We start from the raw sequence: 20,857 nt of genomic DNA, 5'->3' as shown, positions 1-20,857 counted from the left end.
AGAAAATGCAAGAAAAAATTATCATGAAATAGACAGACAGTATGCAAAATAACAATCCAATATACTTATTTCCAGAAAAAAAATCTGCCATCTTTAACTGGTCTGGAGCAGAAAGGCTGAAAAGGTGCTGAAGAGTGCAGCGTGACTTCGACAATATTCAGGCGAAGATTGAGAAGTGGCAAGTAGATTTTTAATTATATGTGGAAAGCAATGATTACCTCCAATCTCTTGGTTTTGGCATTAAATTGCCATCAAACCTCTCCACATCCAACCGTTTACCGGAATCGTATCTGGCCCTGCCCCACAAATGCTTTGGTACATAAGCAAAACAGAAGCTAAGGATCTAGTGGCAACCTATCTCCGGATTCCCCAAATTATTTCACTATTTACAACTCCGACAATACTGAAACTCTCCACATTTAGTACAAAACAGCATGCTTGCTTGTTGCCCCTTCTATGTTGGCTCAGTATCGCCACAGTAAATTCAGTCGCAAGACGTATGGTCCATGTTTCTTTGACAGCACTTCCAAGCTTTTGACTTTAACATCTTGTAGGAAAAAGAAGAGTCAACAGATTCATTACTGGCTCAAAATCTAGAATTCCCTTCCCAAAAATACTTATGGGAGAATCTTTATTTCATTTCCATTCACAGAATAGGACACTATTATTAAACATTCATGCACTGCCCATTGCTAATTGCACCCAAAGCCTATGACATGCTGCATCAATGAGAGGGTGGTTGAGAGTCAGTCTGGAAGGCTAAACGATTAAGAATGATAGGTTTCATTCACTAAATGAATATTTGTAAACAGAGCAAGCTCACGGTTTTTAAGACATCACTACTAATGCCTAAGCTTTTATTCCACATTTATTTACTTAACTGAATTCAAATTCACAGCAGCTCCTTATTGCTAGTTTTTATCATTTCTGTTATTGAATAAAAAATATCAAATACATTTTCTGAAGTCTCTCCTGGCTGAAAATTCAACTGAAGTTTTGACTTTGTAGCAGAATTTTAATTGATTTCAAGCGCTAATCTGTTAAAAAAAAATTTTAACTCTAGGTTACGAGGCACCAGTTAAGGGTTAGAGGATTGATCTAGTTGGCTCATGATGAAAATATGGCTTCCAACTTTTGTCAGAACTATATTGGAAAGAATATCAAACAATAAAAACTCACTTATCCATAACAATTTTACAACAAAATATACTGCACAACTTTGATTTCAGGTTGAATGTCGGGTTTATGGAGCCAGAAATCATTTCAAGTAGTATTATCGTCAAAATAAATTGCAATTGTGAATAATCCACATCATAGATGAATGTTTTCATTAATGATACGTTTCTGATCCAGCTACATTTAGACTAACTGTTGAACACAAAATAAAAGAAAGCAGATGACGGCAAAGGAGGAATTAATTTTTGTGAGAATTGTAAGAACTCACAGGAATCCTTAATCAAAATGAGAATTAAAGGATACTTGTTTGTATTGAAAGCTTTGCTTATTTCGTTCTGGCAATACAAACATTGGATAATGGGTAAATAACATGTGATTCACTGTCATAAGCTCCAAGATCAGATGCGATTGTTGCAGAAGTTTTTGTAGGATGCAAATAAGCAGAGAAATCACAATATGGCCTCCTGGCTTCCAAATATCCTTCAACCATGAAAAGATCACTTATCTTACTCAATGTCAAAGCCTGCTGTGCACAATTTGGCTTCCACTGTTCCAATATTATGACAGTGTCAACAGTTCAAAAGTAATTAATTGTTATAGAATATCCAAGGTACTTGAAAAAGCACAAAATAAATACAATCCTTTCTTCATAAAAAATACAAACACACTCACAGACAGCACAAAGTAAGAATGTCATCTCTGATGAATGCATGATATCCTGATCCCATCTTCCTGGTCTCTTCTCGCAGTTGCACCATAGATTGCCTGACACATAATCCTCAGGGCAAGTTGCCTGTCTGTGCCAAGTACTGATTATCTGATTGTGTAGGAAGGAACTGCAGATGCTGGTTTAAACCGAAGATAGACACAAAAAGCTGGAGTAACTCAGCATGGACAAGCAGCATCTCTGGAGAGGCGGAATGGGTGATATTTCGGGTCGAGACCCTTCTTCAGATGGCAGTCTAAAGAAGGCTCTCTACTCCAAATGTCATTCATTCCTTCTATCCAGAGATGCTGCCTGTCCCACTGGTTAACTCCAGCTATGTGTCTATCTTCTGATTTATCTGAATCAGAATCATCTGAATAGAAGTTTCTCAAAAATGGATGAAAGCACTCTGTACCATCATTTATTTGATTATAATTAATAAATGAAACCGTTGAGAGAAATTTTGCATGTTTCTTTTTGACAGTTCCACAATTTCTCTCTAGATCTGTTTACAACATTATCCTCAAGATTATGTATTTTAAAATTCAACAAAGTCTTGCACAATGTTGGGAGGTTGTTAGGAAGGGAATATGAGAATTAATATCTGCAACCCGACTAAAGTTGTACTTGAGGAAACCAAATGCATTTTACTCTTCCTACAAACATGCATGCATCAGCAGCTGTGATTTCTGTATTTAATGTTGATTGTCAAAGGCTGCTCATTTGCTTTTGTTTCCCTTTAATGAAATAGACTTAAGAGATGAACAACACTCATTAAGCCATCTACAACAAAGCATCAGCCCTGAGGGTTGGTACTGTAACACCAGGATGTGAAGCACCATGTGAAGCTACTACTGAACAATTGTTTGGAATAAATTGAAAAGGCTGAGAGACAACAAAAAATCAACAGTGGGTTCCCATTTGGTGACAAGTAGACAAAACCTTGTTAACTGATGGGATCAACCTTTGCTCGAATACAGATGCCTCCAAAGGAAAAATTAACATGAGGAAATGAAAGGAACACCATTAGAGGTAAATCAATAGGACCATTAGCTTGTTCTCACAGTGAATTTATGTGAATATACAATTTATATAACTTCCTTTTATCTGGTCTTCACTGTTATAAATCTTATGAAAGTACAACATTCTATATGTGCAATTTGTCATTAAAATTAAACATAATATAAAAGAGACATGAAAACAAACTTGTCTCAATAACAGAAAATAATTCTATAAGAATATTAAAATTCCTTTTGAAATGGTGGATAGTTAAAGAAACCCAGTTAATGAATAAAATAATACTGATTTAGGAACCGATTATAATAAATATGAGCAAATAAGATGACTGGGCTTCCACAGCCATCGGGGGGGGGGGGGGGGGGGGGGGATCTCCAAGGTTTATTATCATTTCGGTGAAAAAACTACCACTCATCTCTATCCCAAATGGGCCTTCACTTACTTTCAAACTGTGCCTCTAGTCCTAGCCTCCTCAGTTAGGGGAGGTCATCTCCCTGCAACTAGCCTGACAAACCCCTTATTATTTTTTTAAGTTTGAATGAGATTTCCTCTCATTTCCTCTGCTTTCTTCCAGACACAGGAGACTGCAGATGCTGGAACCTGGAGCTGAAAACAAGCTGCTGCAAGAACTCAGTGAGTCAGACAGCATTTGTGGAGGAAGAAGGACAGTCAAAGTTTTAAGACAAGACTGACTGTAAAGGGGTGATAGCCATACAAAGAAGTGAGGGGGAAGCATGAGGCAGGGGATGGGAAGCTGGTGGATTCAGGGAAGGAGGGATTGATGGAGCCAGATGGGGGAGGCAGTGATGGAGAGAGCAACAGTGGATGGAAGGTGGTTAGTGGAAACAGCATAGAGCAGAAGATAATGAAATCTGATACAAAAGGAAAGAACATTGGGCAGATGGGAACAATGGGGAGAGAAGAGGTGCTATGCAGACGGAACCAGGTGGGAGGAAAAGGAAACATAATAATTGGGGTGTGGACTGAGTGTGCACAGAAAAGGATGTGAAAGTGGACCTGGGTGGATCAGGTCCTCATGCTGTTGGGTTGTTGACTACCTGGGCAGAATACGAGGTGCTGATCCTCTAGATTACATTTGGCCTCACTCTGGCTGTGGAGGAGCCAAGAACAAATAGGTCATTGTGGGTAGACACAAAATGCAGGAGTAACTCAGCGGACAGGCAATATCTCTGGAGAGAAGGAATGGGTGACGTTTTGGGTCGAGACCGTTCTTCAGACTGATGTCAGGGGAGAGGGGTGTATATAGATAAGGAAGTGTAAGGTTTAAAACCAGGACAAAGGGAATGGAGATCAAGGAAAATGTAGAATAGATCATTGTTGGCTGGGAGAAGGTACCAACAAAGCAAACAGAGATAAAATGTAGTGGGAGACAGTAAGACTGGTTGGAGAACTGGGAAGGGGGAGGGATGGAGAGAGAGGGAAAGCAAGAGATACTTGAAGTTAGAGAAGTCAATGTTCATACCGCTGGCGTGTAAGCTGCCCAAACGAAATATGAGGTGCTGTTCCTCAAATTTGCGTTGGGCCTCACTCTGACAATGGAGGAGGCCCAGGACAGAAAGGTCAGTATGGGAATGGGAGAGGGACTTAAACTGTTTAGTAACCGGGAGATCAGATAGGTTTAAACGGACGAGAGTCTCACTTCAGGTCATTGTCGGACTGGGGAGTGGAATTTAAATGGCTGCCAACCAGGAGATGGTCATTGTGCATAAAACACAGATGCTCGGCAAAGCAGTCATCCAGTCTGCACTTGGTCTCGCCGATGTAGAGGAGCCCACAACAAGAGCATTTAATGCAATAGACAAGATTGGAGGAGGTGCTGGTGAATCTCTACCTCGCTTGAAAGGACTGTTTAGGTTCCTGGATGTTGGTGAGGAAGATGGTGTAGGGACAGGTGTCACACTTCTACAGTAGTGGGGAAAGTGCCCGGGAAGGGAAAGATGTAACTGGTGGTGGGATCATGTTACAACTGCAGAAATATCAAAGAATGATGTGCTGGGTAAGAAAGCTGATGGGGTGAAAGATAACGGCCTTTCTTAGGTAAGGAGTTCAAAACTCCAAACAGTACTGCAGGTATGGTTTCAGTAAAGCTCTATACAATTCAATAAGGCTTCCTTACTCCTGAATTAAAAAGTCGTGAAATAAACAGCAGCTTGTTTTTTGCTTAAGATTCCAGAATTCGCAGTCTCGTGTCACCCTAAAAATAAAACATTGTGTCTTCTTGGCCAAATCAGTGGTGTGCATTATGCATAGCTGCGGTGAAGCACCAATTCCTGTGGTCATTATAACCCACTCCATTCAGTCATTTCCAACATGGTATCGGTCGTCATAAATAAATTTGAAGAAAATAAATTTAAAATATTTGTAATTATCCTGCTGATGTATATCTCATTCAAACATGGAGGGTAACCCCTATTTCTGAACAGTTGTGCCAGTCCCACTTTAATAAGTACCAATGCTTTAAGGAATCTAATAATTTTCCTGTTTCCCTGTAAATTCTGATCCCCTTTTTCCTCAACCATGGAGGATAGAATTAACATGAAGGATATCTTCAAATAATGAAAAAATAATACTTGTCTTCTTCCACACAAGTGCAAAGGTTCTGTGACCAATACTCACAAAAATCCCACAACAAAGCCTAAATCAATAAAACATCAATAGCATTTTGGAATTTTGGTATGGCTATTGATCTACATGATTTGGTTTTGGTTGAATAAAATGGAATTCAAACTCACCTGTCATTTGCTGAAGTATCTGAGATAAGTTAGGCTCATCACACAATGACCGCAACAAGGCATTTTTGACTGCACATTCAGCCTTATCCATTGTCTCGTCCAACTTGAGTTCTCCTACCATAGAGTAGATGTAAACCAAAAGAACTAGAATTTCTTCTAGGTTGTAATCTAAGGCATCTCTTTCCCCATGGGGCTTGATTATGGACAAAAGTTGGGTTAAAACACACGACACATCAGAATCTTCCAGAGTCTGCAAAACAAACAAAAAAGAAAGATTTTTAATTTCAATGAAAAATTGAATTAATTTTTTTCCCCAAAAGGTTCATACATCATTTCAAACCAATTTTAAACCAATCCAACATTACAATAATGGTTATAAAAATATAGAAAATACTGAGAAAAATGTTGTGGTTCAATTAAAATCCTTTGGAATGACTAAACTCTGAACTAAGGACTAGGTTTATTTTGAATAATAGCCTCACTATTTTCATAGCCAAATATATATTTCAGTGTTTACTATAATTCTTAACAACTGCGATTACTAAATAACATTCTTAATTTCTTAATAACTGCAATTACTAAATTACACCAATATTTTAAGTAGAATATTCAATGCCGAGGCAGAATACAGAATAATTCATTGTATTCATGTCTGGTATGATTTGCCTGGAGAGCATATAAAACAAAGTTTTTCATTGTACCGCCATAGACCTGACAATAATAAACCAATACAACATACACACAGTCCTTCAATCCAGCAACACTGTGATCAGGAAAAATAAATTTGGCAGAATGAACAATTTAAATGAGGTTGAACTCAATGGTAATCATTGCTTGGTTAGCCAAATGTTTCTGATCACATCCTGAGAAAATGTGTCCTTTGCATAAGCTTACAGAAAGTCTAGACAAAAAAATAGATATTATTCAAGGCATGGGTTTTAGAATTCAAAGAAAAAGATAACAAGTGAATTAAAAGAATAATGAGTGAATGTACTTATGCCTCTGTGTCATTTGTATTTGTTTATCCTCCATATCTATTTTTTGAGAGAAAAAAAATCATTTGGCTTCCCAGCATGGAGACTATCTTTTTTTTCCAGTTACTTCATATCTACTTGTCTTAATCAGTTTGAGTATATTTAAGTAATTATCTCATTGCCAGCTCCTTAGAGACCAGAACTGCAGAATAATTTCAATGGCAACAATAACTCTGCAGAATGTCATCCAGCTGGCCATTCTTCGCCTGACAATCTAAGCAATGAATTCCAAGAGACTAATTACGAGAAAGATCACAACCAGGCTGAGCCATGCCCTTACATCATTCACACTTGTACGAGCCAATGCCTGCCCAATTATGTTGTCCTTCCCAACCCTACAATATTATTTGTAGCACTGAAGCAGTCACTCAGATTTACATTTGCAAAGTAGCAATCAGCATTACCTATCTTCAAATACCTTGCTCCTCTAAAAATGGTAAAGTCCAAAGTCACTCATGGATCCCAAAAACCAAAGGCTAGTTTGTTGTCAGAAAGAAATAATTTCTCTTTAATAATTACAGAAATCTAATCTTGAACACTTTAATTCCCAACTTTTACTTGACATAAGAAATAGGAACGAGAGTTAGTTATGTAGCCTCATGAGTCTGCCCTGCCATTCAGTAATCTCACAGTTGATCTTATCAAGGCCTTAACTTCACTTTCATATCTGTTTCCAATTACACTCGATTCCCTTGCAAGTCAAATATCGTTTCATTTGAAGCTTAAATATATTCAGTGATTCGACCTCTGCAGTCTCTGGGGGGTAATATTGTAAGGATTCACAATTCTTTGAGAGAGAAAAAAAAATCCTCTACTCCATCTTATTCCAAAATATGTCTCCAAGGCTCTATATTCCCCAAGTGGATGATAACATCACCTTCGCAACCAACTTGTTAACCCCATTCAGAATTTTACACAATTTAATAAGGCCACATGCAATTCTCTCACACTCTAATTAGGAAAGGACTGACCCTGACCAGATTTCTCATAGAACAACACCTTTAACTCATAATACAACCGATTGCACCTTCTCCAAACTGTTTCAAATACAAAGGCGGTCAAGGTGGCGCAGCAGTAGAGTTGTTGCCTTTACAGCGAATGCAGCGCCAGAGATCCCGGTTCGATCCTGACTACAGGTGCTGTCTGTACGGAGTTTGCACGTTCTCCCCATGACCTGCGTGGATTTTCTCCGAGATCTTTGGTTTCCTCCCACACTCCAGAGACGTAGTTAATTGGCTTGGTAAATATAAAAATTGTCCCTAGTGGGTGTAGGATAGTGTTAGTGTGTGGGGATCGCTAGTCGGCGCAGACCCGGTGGGCCGAAAGGCCTATTTCCGCGCTGTATCTCTAAACTAAACGTACATCCTCCCTAAAAAAGGAGACAAGAAAATATAATACTCCAGGTGTGGTTTCAACATTGCCCCAAAGGAATGTGGAAAGAAGTACATACATCTCAACAATGATCAGCTACATTTAAGTTTTATATTTTAAAATAATTTCAATGGCCCTCTCTGCAGAAGTAACCCAAAATTATTTTGATTATATTTGCCTCTTATGGCTAATTTTCGATAATTTAATCCACACTTAAATAAAAACAGCAAGTGCCAGACATGTTCAGTTGGTCAGTTTCTCTCTTCATAGCTTTTCAAGTCATTAATAACCATTCCTCAGAGACGAGAAAAGTTAAACGATAAACAGGATGAAAGTTAAGAGATAATTAGGATGCAGAAAGGATACAAAAAAGAAAAGTTAAGAAAAAGGAAGATCTGCAAAAAGGTGGATATCAGGAAATTAAAATCACAAAAGATGCAAGATGAAAATTATTGGTAATGGCACAAACAAAAACAAGATTAGTGTTGGGAAAGGTATAATCACTGCTTGAAATTACCAAAGAAAAATTCTGGAAATCACAAACGAAAACAAGAAATGCTCCCTACTGTAATTGCTGAACTTTATGTTAGATCCGGACAGCTATAATGTGCCTAATTGGAAGATGAAATTTGGTCTTGAGTTTAAGCAGACAAGGACTGAAAAGTCAGAGAGACACTGGGGCAGAGAATTAAAAAGGCAGGTTGGGATATGCATAGGAATGGTCTGAAGAAGGGTCTCGACCCGAAACATCACCCATTCCTTCTCTCAAGAGATGCTGCCTGTCCCGCTGAGTTACTCCAGCTTTTTGTATCTACCTGTATAGGAATGGAGATGTGCAGGAAGGTAGTGGTCTAACTCTCCATTGGTCTACCCAATAGAGATTGCACTGAGGAATAAATAATGCATTTTATTCACTGCTTCATCTGGAAATATTCCCAGTGCACCTGACTAAGAAGTGTGGGGATGTGGGGAGTGTGGAGGTTAAAGGGCTGGTGTTGCATTTCCTGTGATTGCATAGTAAGAACAGGACATGTGGATTACGAGAAGTGCTCCAGACAAAATGGACTTTTCTCACTGCTGTATACAGACAAGGCATTTCTGTATGCTGAGGGGCTAGGCTTCAAGCCACAGTCAACATTTTTGCTGAAGAGGATGGGCTTTACACTCAACGTTTGCAAGACCAAGGTACTTTACTAATTTATCCCTGTTACATTATATTATATTTTGACATTAGAAGGTTATGGTGAGATACTGAAAAATCTGGGCTATTTTCCAGTTTTTAGGAACCACATCCTGGCAACGTTGGACATCAATAATGGAATTCATCACCACCTTTAATGCACCAGAATATTATTGATTGAGGAAAAGGGTATTTGAAGATCAAGACCTCAGAGCTGAGACAAAGCTCATCATCTACCAAATGGTCCCTGTCCTCCTTCATGAGCATAATTTGAGCATGGTCCTTGGTCCTTTTCACAGGTGCGGGAGTACAAAACTAAATCATAGACTTAAGGCAAAAGGGGAAAGATTTTAAAAGGATTTGAGAGGCAAGTTTTCATACCGTAAGTGGTGGGGATATAGAATGGATTGCCAAAGGAAGTGGTAGAGAGAGGTAAAATTGCACTGTTTAAAAAACATTTGGAGATGTGCATGGATAAGGAAGGTTCAGAGGGATATGGGTCAAATGCAGATAAATGGAATTAGCTTAGAAAAGCATCTTCAGCAACAAAATAGCCAGCATTAAATGTGATAGTATCACCCCACCACGTCTATACCGGCCAGTGGGCACTCATCCACATTAATCCCATTTCCCAGCATGACCTCTAGCCTTCCAAACCGAGGAGCCTCAAGTATTTACCTGTTTCAGTTTTAGTTTATTGTCACGTGTACCAAGGTAAAGTGAAAAGCTTTTGTTGCGTGCTAACCAGTCAGCGGAAAGACCAATACATGATTACAATCGAGCCTTTCACAGTGCACAGATAAGGGAATAACATTTAGTGCAAGGTAAAGCCAGTAAAGTCCGAACAAGGATAGTTACTTAACGGTTAAATGATTCAATTGTATTTAATTGTCACATGTACCTACCTAGGTACAGTGACATTCCTTTTTTTTTGCATATAGTTCAGTCAGTGACACTACTCATTTCATCACCTCATTTTTTGGTAGTGTATTCCAGGCACATACCATTCCCTCTAAAATTCTTATCCTCTAACCTAAATTAAGTCCGAAGATAGACACAAAATGCTGGAGCAATTCAATGGGCCAGGTAGCATCTCTGGAGAATAGGAATAGGTGACCCAAACCATCACCTATTCCTTTTCTCCAGACAAGCTGCCTGACCCGCTGAGTTACTCCAGCATTTTGTGTCTATCTTCGGTGTAATCCAGTATGTGCAGTTCCTTCTGGCGCACTAAATCTATGTCCACCAGCTTTATCTCTGATATGGGGGAAAAAATCTGCAATTTACTGCTCATAAATTTTTTATACCTCAACCCCCTATTAAACTCCTCCGCTCCAAGGAAAAAAGAGCTAGCCTCGCCAATCTCTCTTCGTAACTGAAAAGCTCTATTCTCTGTTCCATGTGAAAGTAAAGGGCCCACATTAACCAATACAATAATATGGATTCAAAGAAAAACAAAAAGAGAATCAACGGTAGAGAGCAAAACACAAGCTGCTGGAAGAACTCAATGGGTCAAGCAGCACTTGTGCAGGCAAAAGGATTGTCAACTTTTCGGGTCGAGACCCTGCATCAGAACTGCAGATTCCAGAATGGATAGGTGGATAGAATTATGTCTCTAAAGGTGGATAGCATTGGCTCCATTGTAAACACTAAAAATGAATTAAATTGCCATCTAAAAAATTAACAAAAATAGCTATAGTATTGATGCAAAGGTTGAGTTTGACATTTTGGAATGAAACAATTCCATATTCAGTGAGTTGCTACGCACCAAATAGATACTTCAGATGTAATCATCTTTGACTTGATACCTGAGCCGTCCAAACTGGTACAGGATAAACAGTTTAGAGAACTGAAGGCCCGGGTTGAAGACTGGAATGGAAGAAGTGGGAAAATGTTCTTGGGGAAAACGGGGAGATTGTGGAAATATTGAGCTGTGCCATTTTAGTTGGCAGAATACCTGAACCATATTAGGATCTGTTTCCTCATGATCCACAGGGATGTTGAGAGGATTTTAAACTTAAGCATAGGGCAAGGGACCAAAGATGTGCTCCATCAAAGAGCAGAGAGAATATTAGACAGAAAGGTAGATAGGTAGGTGTTAAAGTCTCATGAAAGAGTGCAAAGCAGAGTAAATCAGTAGATACGCTTAGAGGTTGTTATTAAAAAAATTAAGACAAAACTAGAAGTTCTGTTCTGATCAGAATGCACACTGAATTAAAAACAAACCAGATGAACCAAGAATACAAATGAAAATAAGAAAATATGATCTGCTAGCCATTGTAACAATATGGCCAAAAAACTGAGAAGTGCTGGAGTAACTCAGTGAGTCAGGCAGCATCTCTGGTAGACATGGATAAGGGGAAGTTGTGAGTCAGGGATTATCTTTATCTGATTGCTTTGGAGGGGTAGAAAGATGAAAAAGAGGTGGGGATGGGACAAAGCCTGGCAAGTGATAGGTGAATATAGGTATGGGGACAGTGGGTGTTTATTGGCAGACGGGTGGATAAAGGCTAGAGATATAAAACGAGAAAATAGGGTGCAAAATAAGAAGAGAAGTGGAGTAGGCATAAATCAATATTTTTCCCATTAGTAAGATGTAATCAGTGGTGTGCCACAGGGATCCATGCAGGGACTTCAAAATTTTACTATTCATATAAATGACTTGAATGAAGGCACTGAAGATATGGTTACTAACTTTGCTGATTACACAAATACAGGCTGGAAACTAAGTTGTGAAGCAGACATAAAGGTGCTCTAAACACAAATGGATAACAGATGTATGGATTGGTTAAGTGGCTGGGCAAATATCTGGCAAATAGGCTGTAATGTGAAAAATGTGGAATTATCCATTTTAACAGGAAAATACATAAAGCCAAATGAAATAAAGGGTGAGAGATTACAGAGCCACCAAGAACAATGGATCTGGGTGTCCGTGTCCATTATTCTTTAAGGGCACAGCAAATGAGAAAAGTTAACAAAAAGTTATTATTTATTGCTGAATAGAATATAATAGTAAGGAGATAATGCAGTTATAAAGGGCAATTGTAAGATCACCTGGAATACTCTTTTCTGTATTGGCTTCTTATTTATCTAAAGATGTTATTGGATGTATTTCAGGAAGGTTTCCAAGACTAATACTTGGAATGGCTGGGTTGTCCTATTACAAAAAATTGGACAGGCTTAACTTATGTTATCTAGTATTTAAAACAGTGACTTGATCGAAAGGACCTGGCGAATGTTAACAGACTGAATGTAGAGAGGATGTTTCTTCCAATGGCAGAATCTACAGCCGTTAACCATTTTACAAACAAAGAATTAAACATTTAAGTTGTGGAACGTAGACTATAGCACAGGAACAAGTCCTTCAGCCCAATAATTTAGGTGTCGAACATGATGCCAAACCCAACATTATCTGCCTGCACATAATCCAAAACTTTCCATTCCCTGCATATCCATTTGTCTATCCAAAAATCTTTTAAATGCCATAATCGTATTTGCCTCAACCCCAGGCAGCGCATGCCAGGCATTCACCGCCTTCTGCATAAAAAAATTGTCACACATCTCCTGTAAACTGCCCCGCCCACCTTAAAATGATGCCTTCCAGCATTTGATATTTGACAATGCTACGCCTTCTAGCATTTGACATTTGACAATGCTATGCCTTCTAGCATTTGATGAAAAAGATTTGACTGTCTACCTTATGTATGCCTCGCATAATTTTAAATCATGGCTACATGGGCATGGCTACATGGCTACATGGGTGGTGCAGCGGTAGACTTGCTGCCTTACAACGCTTGCAGCGCCAGAGACCCGGGTTGGATCACGACTACGGGTGCTGTCTGTTCGGAGTTTGTAAATTCTCCCCGTCACAGCGTGGGTTTTCTCAGAGATCTTTAATTTCCTCCCACACTCCAAAGACGTGCAGGTTTGTAGGTTAATTGGCTTGGGATTGTATACTTGGTATAAATGCAAATTGTCCCTAGTGTGTAGGCTTGTGTTAATGTGCGGGGACTGCTGGTCGGTGTGGACCCGGTGGGCCAAAGGATTCGTTTCCGTGCTGTTTCACTAAAACTAAAAAACTAAACCATGAGCCAAAATCTTTTCATTGAAGTTTGAATGTCTTTGGAGCTCTTTTCCTCAGCAGGCGATGGAAATAGAGTTTCTGATTCTTTTAAGATTTAGGTTGATAGTTGCTTGAGGAGAAATGGAATGAAATGTGATGGTGGGTTTATGGGAATGCGAAGATGAGATTACAATCAGAGCAGTCATAATTTAATGAATTTGAAAGAAATGATTTGAATGGACTTTTCTTAATTCCTACCAGAATATGAGAATGGATTTCTCAGAGCGATTAGTAATTAGTAACTTTCTGCTATGCATTCATTAAACTTGATCGTTGCTTATAATATTGTGGCTTTATTGTTTTAAGATCACTCAGGCTTATTTTCTGATTGGCTCAATTTGTCAGAGAACACTATTTACAATTGAATTGAGAAAGTTCTTAACATTTGCATTACATAATTTTTCATAATAATTTCCATTCAGTTTCGAAATGTCTCAACAACATTTAATGAAAATAATTAAGGCCAACAAATAATTTTTTACTCCACCCAAATATATTTATGTAGAAATAAAAATATCGCCAAAACCAGCATTTGCAGTTCCTTGTTTCAACTCCTAACAGGGAACTTGCTTGTTCCCTCATAAATGAGCAGTTCCCTCATAAAATACAATATGGTGACTATTAATATACCAAGCCAGAAAAATAATTTTGTAGCAGCATTTCGCAACACCAATTTCTAACCTCACATATCAAATTCTAAAAATTATATTTGGGTTGGGTTCTAACATCTTAAATGGCAACTTTTCTTAAGAAGCCTGCTCAGTTGGTATCCAAATTTTCAGAACTTGAGAGAGCCACATAGAGCTGCCTAGAAAGGAACCCTGGGGATAGTGGGAATCGAAGTCAGACAAAACCATATCATTAACAAGTAAACAATCATTGATTTAAATGCTCCTGCCACAATGCACCATGACTGATTTGCAATTAGTTTCTCTCATACTGGCGAGAACTAAACTTTTCTCTTGCATGGCAGGTGAAAAGAAAATGTAGCTACCTCTGAAATGTACTTCCTGCTGGTTGAAGAGGTTTCAGAGTGGTCTTAATTGATTAACATCAGAGGATTCAAATTAAAATAATAAAAGGTCAGCTCCAGGAAGTTGAAATGCACTACAAAACTTAACTTTGCTCTGGTTGGCGCCAGAAGATACAAGTCGCTTAACATGACTTCTTAAAGAGTAAGCATTTATTATGCTCATAAAAAGCTACAGTTCTTTTACAAAGTCAAGGAAGATCACGTTATCTTATCCTGAATGCTTCGGGTTTGAGCTAAATCTGACAGGAAACATTGTGGTTTTAAATGTTTTAGTTAATTCCAGGTGAAAATGTATGTCAAATCATAGCTATGAAAGCCATACTCCCCAGTAGAAAATCATTAATAAATGCATTCAGCTTTTGCTTGGCCAGCCAGTGCAATAAGCAGCATTATTTGATCAAAAGTTTTAAATACATAGTAAGAAAGTTGAAAAATGTTAAATGTTTATAGCTAAATAACCTTTGAGTAAACATGGCATTGCATTGAAGTGAACAGTTGAACAACCCTCATTAACTAATTGCAGTTAGGATGTTACTGGAAGAGAGAGCAATTCTTCTTCGGTTATTATTTTTTTTGTTATTCCTTCACAGGATGTTGATCATTCTGGCAAGTCCACATTTATTGCTTACATTTATGTGCCCATGTTTCATTTTAACAGCTCGATCTACTATTCCAGAGAGTAATAAAGAGTGAAGTGTGAAATTGTCGTCACAATGGCAGGACTTGGGGACAGGAGATATTCTTTTCAAAAGAGATGGAACCAGTTCTCTCGAACGAAAGCTGGTTGGGTTACATGCAGTTCAACACCTTTCTGTTACAATTACACAAACTGTCGTTGCAACTTCAACTGTTGCCGGAAAGAATTTAAATTCCAAAATATTAACAAATGCGATACAGATATAATTGATCGTATTAAAAGATTAATGTTAATTTACCCAGTTTATTTTTTTTCAAAATGGGGAAAATGTGGACTGATTATGATCTCCACACACAACTCTGCAGACCACCAAAAATCATTTATCATTTAAGTCATTCATGCAATGGCACCATGCCTATCTAGAAGCCAGAATAAGATTGGGTAGAAAATGTGTAAAGCTTCAAACAAAGAAATGGTAAAGGATGACAAAAAAAGAGCTAAGATCAAGAATATTAAAGCATGACATCTACACTAACAACCTTCGTTTATGAGGTGGCAGGCCAATTTTATTACTGAAAATAATTATTGATATATTGAATGTATCTCCCAGTGCGAAATAGAGGAACAGATTCACAAAAGCTATCATAGTAGCTGATTTTAACTTCAACAATATTGACAGAATTACTCAGTGAAAAAGACTGCAAAAGAGTAAATGGGTCAGAACCTATTATGTGTATTTGAGAGGATTTCCTGAAAGTATGTGGATCGTCAAATTGAAAAAAGGACCATTCTGGACCTTGCATTAGGGGACAAGGCTGGTCAGACGATTGGTATTTCAGTGAAAGAGCATTCTGTGAACATCGATGGTTTAGTGATTTATTGAATCAGAAGATTATGTGCGTGGGATTCCTGGTGACTTGGATTCAGAACTGACTTACTCATAGAGGACAGGGGGTTGTGATGGAAGGGTGTTATTCTGAATGGAGGTCGTTGACCAGTGGAGTTATGCAGGGATCTGTGCTGGGAACTCTGCAGTCAAACATACGACTTAGACGCAAATGCAGACAGTTGGTTCGTATGTTTACAGATGTTTACAAAATTGTGGACTTTGAGGATTGAGGAAGGCCTTCAAAGTATATAGCAAGATATAGATCAGCTACAGAAATGGTTGGAGAAAAATGGTAGATGAGGGTTAATCGGAGCAATTGTAAAGTGCTGCACTTTGGGACTTCAAATGTAACTTGGCATCATGTTAATGGAAAGACCTTTAGCAGCATTGATGTACAGAGGGATCTTGGTGTCCAAGTCCATAACTCCCTGAAAATGGCAAGGCAAGTAGATAGAGTGGTCAAGAAGGTATATGGTATGCTTCCCTCATCAGTCAGGGCAATGAATACAAAACTCAAAATCATTTTGCAGCTTTATAGGACTTGGGTTATGTAAAATTTGGAGTATTGCACGAACTTCTGGTCACCCCATCACAGGAAGGATGCGGCTTGGAGAGGGTACCGAAGAGGTTGGGTTTATTATTGTCATGTGTACCGAGATACAGCTAAAAGCTTTGTTTTGCCTGCTATCCGAACAGATGAAATATACCAGAGATAAATACAATCAATTCAAACTCAAGTACAATAAATAGAGCAAAGGGGAAGATACAGAGTGCAAAATATATTTCTCAGCATTGCAGCACATCGATTCCACAGACAAAGTCCAATGGTTCGTAATGGGTTGGGGGAGAATCTGACAGTATCCAAGCTTATCGAAGGACCTTTTAGAAGTCTGATAACGGAGGAAGAAACTTCTCCAGTCTGGTGGTGTGAATTTTCAAGCTTCTATTACTTCCGCGGGACAGGAACTGGGACGAGGAGGAATGACCAGGGAGGGACAAGTTTACCAGAATGGTGCTCAAATTAGAAGGAAAGGTTGAACAAACTTGAATTGTTTCCTTTGGAATGTTGGAAGGCAGATCTGATAGAAGTATATAAAATTATGAGAGGCATCTACTGCATAGACAGAATCTTTTTTCCCCCAGGGTGGAACTATTAAACACTAGAGGGCATAGCTTCAAAGGTGAGAGGAGCAAAGTATAAAGGAGATGTATAGGAGTATTTTATTTTAAAACACAGATTGGCGGGTGCGTGGAATGTGCTGCCAGGGCTGGTAGTGGAGGCGCGATGGAAGCATTTAAGATTCTTTTAGAACGGCACATGGGTATGCAGGAAATGGAGGGATATGGATTATGTGCAGGCAGAGGAGATTAGTTTACATTGGCATTATGTTTGGCACAGACATTGTGAGCCTAAGGGCCTGTTCCAATGAGCTATGAAATGCTAGCTGATGAAAAAAAAAATTTGAATTCAATTGTGATTTTGAAGTCATGATAAAAGCTCTGCCCACTGTCCAAGATGTAAATTATGCAAAACTGCTGGGGAAACGTTCACTGGTGCAGTGGTGCCATAAGCATTTATTGTGAAAAAAACTCCATTAAGATTGTATTTTTGTCCTTTCTGCAGTATACTGTTGAAAGATATATTTATCCGGCACCTTTCACAACCGTTGAATGTTCTGAACTGCTTTAGAGCCAATTAAATATTTCAAAAGTATTGTCACCATTGCAGAAAAGATGACATCTTATACACATATTTCATAATGCAAACAAACTGCAAGTTGACTATGACCAGATAATCTACTTCAGCCTTGCTGGCTGAAGATGAAACAATGTGCAGGAAACTCTCTGGCCATTCATTATCAAAACTGTGCCTTTTTTTCCAAAGGTCCTGACAGAGCCTCATTTTAACATAACTCCCGTTCCGTCACACTGCACTGACAAGATCATGTTGATCTAGTGCTCAAATTGCAGGAGTGTAACTCATATCCACAACCTTTTGACCCAGAGAAAAGAATGCAACAACCCTGTCTATGGTTACATTTTTTAAACAACAGTTTACAATTTTACTCTTCCCGTCAAAATAAAGTATTAAAAGGGGAAGGGCTGCCAGTTGGACCCTGGTTAAAAATTTATGGCATATTCTTGGGCAAAGGCACTGTAAATTGTGAGTGGAAGGGTAAATGTGGTACTGATTAACAAGATGATAACTTAAATTCATAGCCTTGAAAAAATATTGTGCATTACATCTTAAAACCTCCTCCTGATTTTCAACTGACTGGGAGCGTGCCACAGGAGGTCCAAACCAACTGTTATAAAACTGTGTCATACCACTGACTATATTTCACATTTGATAATAAAAACTTTCATTTGAAGCCAAATAATATTGGAAACAAAAACATTCATTTTGAATGTACAGCAAATTCCAGACCAACATACAAAGTAAATATTTCTGGGAAACGTGTTCCATTCACAAATATACTAAAAGACAAAGGACTAACAATAAACATTGAACACAAAATGAATTGCTGTATTGGTGATAAATTGGGTGCAATGGGAGGTGATTGTTTTGGCAGCTCAATGGACTTGAGTTGGCCAATTTTGTTTGCTTAGAAGATGCAATGCAAGGCGCACAATATATTTTGTAAAATGATAGGGTACTAGTAGCTTGGGTGGCAAAGAACAGTAGGGGAGGAAAAAAACTTAAGGCTCGATTTGAAACTTCCAACACAAAGCATTCTTTTCAACCACTATCCATGAGTTCAATCAAAAGAGAATTAGTGTTTGTATAAAAAGTTGGAAAGATTTTTGGAAGCAAACAGCAAAGGAGTGACAGCTAGACTAGATTGTGACCTATCAGAAAACACATTTTGGCCTTTCATTGTCCTATAACATTCAATGATCTGATTAAATGAAGGAGAAAGAAGGTTGATCATTATTTTTTGTCATTGACAGGAATTTAAGAGTAGGTGCCAGAGCACATATTTTCTTTAAACATAATTCCCGCTTCAACAAAAGCCATAAATCAATTTTTCAGCAAGTAAATCAACCTCTATAGCAAGTAAATCAACTGAGACATTTCTGAGGACTTCACCCTTCCTGAGAAAGTTAAAAGTTTTAAAAGATTTGGCACATCACCGATTATTCTAACAAACTTTTACAGATGCGCTGCAGCAAATATCCTGACTGGTTGCATCATGGCCTGGTATGGCAATTTCTATGCACAGGAATGCAAGAGGCTGCAAGAAAGTGGTAGATTCAGCATAGCTTACTGTCAAAAGCATCAACATGAAGTGCTGCCTCAAGAAAGTAAGATCTATCATTACCGGATACTCATCATTTGAGGTACACCCTCATTTTGTTGCTACCATCAGGCAGGAGGTACTGAAGTTGCACATCCAGGAACAGCTACTTTTCTACAAATGTAAGGTTCTTTAACTGACCTGCACAGCCCTAATCCTACCTCTGCAATGGAATACTACAAACCACCTCTTGCACTACCATTGACTTGTTTTCTAATTTTGTACTGTTACACTAATAGTTTGTTCTTGGGCACAAAATCTCACATCCCTAAATGGAACAATGAAATTCTTACATGCAGCAGCAGAACAGATATATAAATATAGTACTCAGTAGATACAATAATAAATACCAAAAATAAGTTCAATAATAAAAACAAAACAAACAGACGCAGCGGTAGAGTTGCTGCCTTACAGCGCTAGGGACCCCGGTTCGATCCTGACTATGGGTGCTGTCTGTACAGAGTTTGTACGTTCTCTTCGTGACTGCATGGGTTTTCTCCGGGTGCTTCTGTTTCCTCCCACACTCCAATAGCGTACAGGTTTGTAGGAAAATTTGGTAAAGATTGTAAATTATCCCGAACATCTAGGATAATGTAGTGTACCGGGATCGCTGGTCAGTGCGAACTCGGTGGGCCGTAGAGCCTGTTTCCATGCTGCATCTCTAAACTAAACTAAACAATATCGTGCAATAACAAAAGCAACGGCTCAAATCCCCAGTGCAATCAAGGCAATTCGTAGTTTAGCTGGAACTCGTAGTGTTCAATAGCCTGATGATTGTTGGGTAGAAGCTGTTCCTGAACCTGGACATTACAGTTTTTAGGCATTAACGCTGTCTCATATGTACTGGTTGCAACATGACTTGGTTCGCCAATTCGAACACCTAGGAACGGAGATTACAAAAAGTGGTGGATACTGCCCGGACCATCATGGGTATTGACCTCCCCACCATGGAAGGAATCTGTAGGAGGCGCTGTTTCAAAAAGGCAGCCAACATCATCAAGGACCCACACTCTCGTTTCACTCCTACCAATGGAAAGACCCAATACTGTCTCAAAACTTTGACCACAAGGTTCAAGAATAGTTTCTTCTTAACAACCACACAGCTCCTGAACAATGCACAACCCTCTCCTATGAACCAAAGATAGAAACAAAATGTTGGAGTAGGCAGCTGTGGAAAAGGTCAGGCAGCTGTTGTACTTCGTGGTCCTGTATTTGATATACCGTTGTTATGACTCTGGAATGACCACAAGTACACGTATTTAGGGGTTTGAAGCCGGGCATGAATTAAGGCTCAGTTTATTACACGGCCACCTGGAACCAGAGTGCCGGGTCATAATACGTCATTCCCATATATACATGTTGCTACGCGGGCAAACAAAGTAATCCTTGCGATATAACAAAATAGTCCTTACAATATCACAACATCCCCCTTGTCTTACATAAAATAAAATATGTTTAACAAACAAAACTCTAAACACAATTGCTTTTTATAAACACCAAAATTCTTCCCTAGTAATGATTATCAACAGTAATGTGCATGTTTCTTACTAACACGTGTATATATGGGAATGACGTATTATGCACGTGCACGTTCCATTTGGTGTTTCAATGATGTAGGATCTTGATTGGGGCTCGTCAC

General features: G+C 38.7%; 1 protein-coding gene across 1 annotated transcript in view; it reads right to left on the bottom strand.

Annotated features, from left to right (window-relative positions):
• Positions 1–20,857, bottom strand: part of scfd2 (sec1 family domain containing 2) — a 229,179-nt gene that overhangs the window by 123,417 nt on the left and 84,905 nt on the right. Inside the window, exon 5 of the mRNA XM_078410453.1 lies at positions 5,653–5,902. Coding sequence (XP_078266579.1) covers positions 5,653–5,902 — 250 coding nt within the window. The remainder of the gene's footprint in view (positions 1–5,652; positions 5,903–20,857) is intronic.

The sequence above is a fragment of the Rhinoraja longicauda genome, chromosome 1 (assembly GCF_053455715.1).
Source record: "Rhinoraja longicauda isolate Sanriku21f chromosome 1, sRhiLon1.1, whole genome shotgun sequence".
Taxonomy (NCBI): Eukaryota; Metazoa; Chordata; class Chondrichthyes; order Rajiformes; family Arhynchobatidae; genus Rhinoraja; species Rhinoraja longicauda.
Note: the sequence above shows the minus strand (reverse complement) of the source record. Positions and strands in the feature narration are given on the sequence as shown.